Here is a 7,724-nt window from a genome sequence, read left to right on the forward strand (position 1 = left end):
CTCTCCGTGCTGCTGTGGTGCCAAAGGAAAAAAATTTATTTTGGGTGGGAAATGTTTCCATCAATTTCCCATTGGCCTTCCCTGTAATATGTAAGTATATCCAATCCTATACAAAGTACAAACTGGTTTGGGACAGTGGCACATGTAACTGATATAAAGAAAACAGAAGCTTAATAAGAATACTTTTTCTAGTTTTCACATGAACTTTTTAATACTCCCATCGTAAAAGTTGCAAAAGTTTTGGTTAAGGGTTTGAAAGATGTACCGGCAAATACATGTTATAGTACCATACATGTTTAATGAAGTGAATTTCTTTCACTTAAAAAATGCAGAAACTGAATCGGGTACTATTTAAACAGGCAGACACTAGTTCAAACAGTCCATTACATTTGCAGAATACAGTAAGGAGTAAAGTTAGGACGAAAAACATTCTTTTACCGTGTTTCACTCTACTTAGAAGAAATAGATCCAACATTGGTAAGGTCTACTCCGATATACTGATAGGAAAAATAATACTCTTTCATCATGTCAACCTTGTGATAAAGGTCTTCAATTTCACAAACTACAAAACAGGTACAAATAGTAGCCTTGTTCGTTCACACAGTATATAGCCAAACTGCTGCTTATGACCCAATTCTAAAATAGTCACACACCACCCAGTATGAAGGGTCATGATGCACAGTTTTCTCAGACAATTCTTTAATTACAACTCAGAATGTTTACAAATTTATAAACTTATAAATAACTTACAAATTGATACAGAACTGTTTAAACAAGAAGTTTCCCTCCAAATGAGAATTAGAAACTATACAAATCTGCTACATATGATTTAAAATGAAAACAAAAAACAGTAAGTTGTATTGTTTGACTATAATAATGGTACTAAATTTTGATATTTAAACTACCCTTAAAGCTGTTGAGTGTGAATATCATCAAACTTTTCCTTTCTGTTTATGCTTCTGGCTGAGAACTGAAGAAGGGACTGCGGTTTACAGTGATGGAAAAATTCTTCACGTGGTTTCTTGTGACCATCAGGAGAGGGTAAGGTCTTTTTCTTTAGAGTCCAATGACAAGATAAGAAGTCTCTGATTTGAAATCAGAATCGATCTGCTGCTCTGCTAGCCACAGCTCGAATATTGCCATAAACCTTTGATGGAGGATTTCCTGTAGAGGGAAGAAAAAAACAAGCTTACCTACTTATAGAAATATACTCACATATATTGAAGCTACATGGAAAATGGTCTACAAAACTCTAAAAAGAACAGGGGCATTTTCACTGGATCTATCTTAAATCAACAAAAGACCTAACAAGAAACCATATCCAAATATTCTCCAAAAACACATTTTAAATCCTAAGAGCCAAAACTACCAAGTTGTCAAAAGTATTTCAAAAAGAAGCTAGTCAGTCAGACTTGGGCACTAAGGGAGAATCCCAAGTGTTTTCTGAGCAAACTGTTAAGCTCCTATAACCTTTATCAGACCTTACTGACTTTGCTGCCCTCTGTGAAACGGGTCTAAGTGGATTAAGTTGACTGGTGCTCATCAGCAGCTTCCTTTCCGTTGAACTTAAAACATGGTGTTGCTGCTGCTATTCTGCAATGGCTTTTCTGTGCACCTCATCAGGAGAAGGCAGCAAAGATTTAAGCAACATAAGCCAATAAACCCTTTCTGTTCTCTAGCAGACCGACAGATGGAATCCAAATCAAAAGATGCCTACTTTTTTCTCTTAGGCCCACGTGTGCCAACCACTAGGCGTTTCTCCTTGCTATCTTTAACATCACCCTCAACTGACTTGCAAATCTGGTTTGAGTTCTTAGATTTCCTATTCTTTTCTTCCCAGAGAAAACGCCAAAGAAATAAACTGCTGTTACCCAGGATAAGGTTGCAGATGGCAGTTCTTGCCATCTTGATGTTTTGGAAAGAGCCAAGGATGTGAACTTTCCTGCAAGAGAAAAAGTGAGACAAGTTAGTAACAAAAAGCATTTCCTTAAACTAAATACTGTAATCCAGAAACTCCGAAAAATCACCATGGATACAGACTCCTAAATAAAGGCGGCAGTGATGGTTGCACAACTCTGTAAATATGCTAAGGAACCACATTGAAAGGGGGAATTTTATGGTATGCGAATTATATCCCAGTTAAAAATTGGAAAAGACATAAACTAAAAGTAAAAAAAAAACACAAAAAACAAACATTATTCATAATAGCACCAAACTGAAAACCAAAACGTTCATCAACTGAATGGATAAACAAAATGCAATATATCCACACAATGGACTGGTACTTAGCAATAAAAAGGAATTACTGATACACTCAACAAAATGGAAAATTTCAAGACAACATGCTAACTAAAAGAAGCCATGCACCAAAGATTGTATACTGTAAATTTCTAGAAAAGGCAAAAGCATAGTGACAAAGCAGATCAGTGATTGCCTGGGGACAGGTGGGGCTGCAAAGATGCACAAGGAACTTTTGGGGTGATGGAACTATGTGAGTGAGGTGAGACTATAGGACTATAAAACCTTTGCCCCAACACTCAATGAACTGTATACTGAAAACAGGTGAGTTTTATTGCAGGTAAATCGCACTGGAATAAAGCTGTTAAAAAAATTACTGTGATTCCCCGAAAGTAAGACCGAACCGGACAATCAGCTCTAATGCATCTTTTGGAGCAAAAATTAATATAAGACCCAGTCTTGTATAATATAAGACCGGTTCTTATATACTATAGTATAGTGTAATGTAATGTAATATAATTAATACACTATAATACCACATCTTATATTAATTTTTGCTCCAAAAGACTGATTAGAGCTGTCCAGCTAGGTCTTATTTTGGGGGAAACATGGTAGTTCAACTAGTAAATTTTAAGTTAACACATAAATAAACATAAATTTAATATGTACCACTCAAACTTGATCAGCAAAAGTTACATTTTTAGATTTCTAAATTAAAAGTTTTTAGGGCTATATGTGATATTTGAAAATGTGGTACACATTTCAAAAACTTTGAAATTTCAAGTTCAAAACTTTCCCCCAGCTCCATATTCCCAACTCTAGGCTCAATCCATAAAATAATACACCTATCCTCAGGTAACAAGGGCCACCAAAGTCGTACTATAGTTGTCTTTAAGGTATAAAAAATAAGTCTAAAATTTAGATTCTAAATACAGGTATGCCCCTCAGTTTACAGCAAAGATGAGACAATTTCAAATAAAATTATTTCTGGATTCAGTAGCAGGCAGATCCCTCCTCCTCTCAGTCAGTTGCTTCGTGTCTCAACTTTGTGGCATTATATAATCTCTGAGCCATCTGCCAGTCATCCCGACCTAGCAGCCAGCACAGCAGCTTCAACCGTACAGGGTAATCCTAGCTTGACTTCCTGCATCCTTATTGTAAGCCCATATCATCTTATGTTTACACATAACTGCTCTCTAGTTTTTCACCCAATGTGCACTATTCACCTTCCATTTATGAAAGGCCTTTATATATTTACACTCTCACACATACACACACACTTTAAAAAAGGAAAGCCTCACAATGTCATTTAAAACACCTACTCCTTGCTCTCCCTACTGCTTTAATAGATTCCCCTGAGATACTATTTAAATCTTCACCTGTCATGCAATTTCTTTTAATAGAGTCTAAACATTTCCTTCATAGCTAACTGAGAAAAAAGCTGTAATTTCTAAGATTTTCTCAACTAACTTAATCTGCTTTCAAAGTAGGTTAGGTAGAATCATATACGGACAAAGATTTAGTGGCAACATTATGCATAAAATGCAATCTTTATGATCTTTTGAAACCAGCAAAAGATCAAATATAAATGATGACAGTAACTTTCTTAAGATCACATACTTACACATCAGCCAAAACTATCCGCGTCCGTGTCACATTCTCTATGGTGAATTTGGTTTTTCCTCCTTTGCCAGCGATTCTTCCTATTGCCCTCGATAGGTGGTCTCCCTTCAGGGGCTTCACTAAATAAGAAAAGCAAGACCTCTAGGCAAGCCATTCCAGTGCACCACCCACTTCCACGTCAAGTTTACTCATTAACGAAAATTCTCTACTAAAAGACACAAAATATACATTTTTTAAAAAAAACTGCTAATACAACTCCATTGATACTATTAGAAAGTGGGGAGTCACACACAATACTAAATCAGCAGTACAAAAGTACAGTATTTTGTAATAAAAGACTACCACATACTCACCATCTGTAATTTCAAAAGACTCTAAGAAGAGGTCATCCAACCGAATGAGGGCAAGTGCGTCCTACAATATAAAAATAAATATTGTGACACCTTTCCACTTAGATACTGAGAATGAGCATTAAGCTAAAATTTACAAATTGTACAATTACAGAAAACCCAAATGGAAAAATAAATGCCCATGTCCACTGCAACATTCATACTGAGTATTTTTCAAGCCCCTATTTCAGATGTCATGAAATCACTCACCTCCACCTGAAACCCGAGAATAAAGGCTTTCACAAAATCAGCTGCTTTTGTCAGAGCACTAACATCCTTGGTTTCTTTACAAGTCTGTTTTAAAAAAAGGCACAAATTGCAGGCGGGGATGAAAAAAATAACATTCTAACAGAATACTAGGAATGACCTTGCCCATTATTGTAATTTCCTTCACCACCACCCGCCCCAATATTTTCTCTCTGACCCAGTTTTGGGTGAGGTAAGTACTGTGTTTAATTTGCAAAACAAAACTTGCCCGGCTCCAGAGCTGGACAGTTCCACCCACAGACTGCCCAGTGTCTGGCCGCACTCCATGACTGATCTGCCTCGGGGGTTAACAGCGAGATGCCTCTGGCGCAGCACAGTCGCTCAGGGGCTGAAGGACTTCCATGCTCAGACCACCAACTCCAGTACTGACTACCAAGAATGCTGTAAGCAGGGATCCTGCCCTCAGAGTTTATCTGATAATCACAGAAATAGCTGCCATTCATAAAATACCACTGTAAATGACACGCACTACAAAGATGCTTGACACACTCTAGTTCTGCTTCCTGACAACCCTGAATATTAAGTGATATAAATACTTTACATTTGAGGAAACCAAAGAACTAAAAAGTGACAAAGGTAAAAAATTCAAACCCAGGTCTGATTGCAGAACTGTTATTTCCACTCCCACACAGACTCACAATCTAGTTGAGGAGACCACATATTTGGCAAATTTAAAATCATACAAGGGTTATGTAATGACACATTTAAAATTAGATCCCAGCCCCAAACCGTAGGTGACCTTGGGCAAGTCCCATAGATACTCTAGGTCTTAAGTTTTCTCATCTGTAAAATAAGGAGGTAAGAAGAGGAGATCCTGAGAGGTCGCCACTAGCATCAAGACTCACTTCTGTTCTTGATGACTTTGGCCGACACTCCTTTGACCCTCAGTTTCCTCACATCCATAAGCTGGGGATATGTCAGCTACCTCATAGGGCTGTTCTAAAGGCCAAAATGGAGCACTGCACGCCAAGCACCACTGCTCAGCATACGGCAGTATCAACGAGTGTTAGTGATGACCATGCAACACATGACGGCTAAGTGCAGTGACAGTTCAGTCACTGAAGACATAACTGAAAAATGGAGTGACCATAAAGGAGAACTTGAGCTAGACCCTGGAAGACGAATGGCACCCAGGGAGGAAGACAAAGGATGTAGGGAGGGGAGGGCCTTCGTGAGAGAGGAAAGCCACCCATATGAATGGACATAAAAATGTTCAAAGAGATGGTGAGACGCCTACTTGAAAGGCAAGTTCAGTCAAAATCTTAACTTTTATCCTTCAGACACACTGAAGATAACAGGGTATCAAAATAAAATCTGCGTGATCTGGGAAAATGAATCTGGCTCTGGCATACAGGATGGAGTGGTGAAAACACAAAGCAATGAAGCCAGGGAAACAAGTTTTGTCATGAAACCATAATAACCTGAATGAAAGTGGCAAGAACCTCTACTGTCAAGTTCTGTATTTTATACTTTACCAACTGTTTGGAGTAGTGCCTCTCAGCTGTATTCCATTATTCTAGTCCCTCAGCAGAGAGGAGTCTATACTAGTCCTGATGGCAGTATAACAATCCTCAAAAAGGAAGATATAATTAATTTTGGTCTTTGATTCTGATACAAAATTGGCACTCAGAAAAAGCCCAAAGTCAATTAATTTTAACTGTGTAACTCCTGGACTGATACCATGGAATGAAAAAAATATATACATATACGTATAGACATAGATGTGTGTGTACATATACATATGTATGTGTGTGTATATATATAATTTATACTTATTCTCAAAATTATACATTTCCCCCCAAAATAACACCATTAAAATACATACTGCCTGTATTGCAGCACATACTTCAGCTCATTAATGACATACTTCTGTTTATGACAACCTCTTCACTTGGTCTTTTCTCAACACAGAACGTTATAAAAAATATGCACAAGAGGACAGTATTTTGTTTGGTATGATCTCAGACTCGATTTATGAATTCAACTAACGTGTATCAAACGGAGACTCGGAAGGCATTTGAAAAGTTCAAAAATCACTCAATTAGAAAACTGGGAGAAACCCATTTAACAAAATTAAGTCCCAGTGAGGAAAAATATTCATGCATTTTCATCCCCGTAGGAGAAACCCTAGTGTATCTGGAAAAGGTTGACATTCTCCTTACCCTGATTTCTACATTCCTCGATTTCAAGTTAAAGCGTATCTGAAGTCCCAAGTGTTCTACAATGGGAGTAAATATCTTCATCCAGTTTTCTTTCAATGGTGTGTATCTGTTAGCCGGGACTGGAATTCTTCTTGTTTCTTCTTTCCCATCCTACAATACAAGAACACACAACTCGAGACGTCCGGAGGAATGGGGGCGGAGTTGTAAAATGACAGCTGATCCCCCAAAAAGCCTCGTTTAACTGAACGAATTAAACTTCAGCCGAGTCACTTCTCTAAAAACTTCACCCCAGAAGAGGCCCCGCAGCTTCAACATCACCCAGAGGCCACCGGCCTGACCGCCCTCTGGCCTCGACCCCGTTCCTGTCCCACGGCCCCGCCGGTACCAGGAACCTGTCCCCGGAGAGGGGCGGGAAGACAGGCCTCTTCGCGGGCCGGGCCTCCTCCGTGTCCATGGGGCCCGCGTCTCCGTCCTTCCCCGCCGCGGAGACCGCCTCGGCCGGCCGTTTCTTCGCTCGCCGGCCACCCTTGCGGGTGACCTGGGTGAAGCCGTCCTCGGCCCCGGTGCTCTGTGCCTCCATTTCGGTCGCCATCCCCGAAACGCGCCGCAGCAGGCGCTTCCGGCTCGAACACGTGCGCGGCGGCTCCGGCGTGGGCGGACCGACCCCGGGGCTCCGCCCCCTTCCCTCAGAGGCCCCCGCAGGGGACCTCAGGCCCGATTTTGTGTTTGCTTGCGGGGAAGGAGAGCGGGCTGTCCTACGATGTGCCTCAGTCTTCGGGTCTCCCGCTGGTCCCGCCGCTCACAGCCAGAGCATCTTGGGATCGCTCATCTGAATATGTGCGAAAGGCAGTAGGTAAAGGCGAGGAACAAATTTGTGCCATCGGTGGAGAAAAAAAATGTTGTGTGACTCCAGGAGCCCATCTGGCATTAGCTAAGACAACTACATCCAGCTTGCCGGGGCGCCAGGGGCCGAGTACGGCAAGTGGGAAGGACAAACTGTCGTTACTGTTTGGAGTCCGGTTTCCAGGTTAGTGTTTTGTCAGGG

At 40.5% G+C, this 7,724-nt stretch overlaps 1 protein-coding gene across 2 annotated transcripts; it reads right to left on the minus strand.

Annotated features, from left to right (window-relative positions):
• On the minus strand, positions 1–7,627 carry PNO1 (partner of NOB1 homolog). 2 transcript variants are annotated; one of them, XM_081069263.1, is made up of 7 exons: positions 7,065–7,627; positions 6,680–6,829; positions 4,461–4,544; positions 4,215–4,275; positions 3,863–3,980; positions 1,872–1,942; positions 1–1,164 (listed from the first exon to the last, which is right to left on the minus strand). In XM_081069263.1, exons 1-7 carry the CDS (start codon positions 7,269–7,271, stop codon positions 1,097–1,099), a joined length of 759 nt encoding a protein of 252 aa, XP_080925389.1. In that variant the 5' UTR covers positions 7,272–7,627; the 3' UTR covers positions 1–1,096. The 2 variants fall into 2 exon arrangements, with proteins under 2 accessions (XP_080925389.1, XP_080925390.1); XM_081069264.1 differs by lacking the exon at positions 4,461–4,544 and having other exon boundaries at positions 12–1,164; positions 7,065–7,343.
• Between the last annotated feature and the right edge of the window lie 97 nt (positions 7,628–7,724).

Source organism: Rhinolophus hipposideros (genome assembly GCF_964194185.1).
Source record: "Rhinolophus hipposideros genome assembly, chromosome: 12".
NCBI lineage: Eukaryota > Metazoa > Chordata > Mammalia > Chiroptera > Rhinolophidae > Rhinolophus > Rhinolophus hipposideros.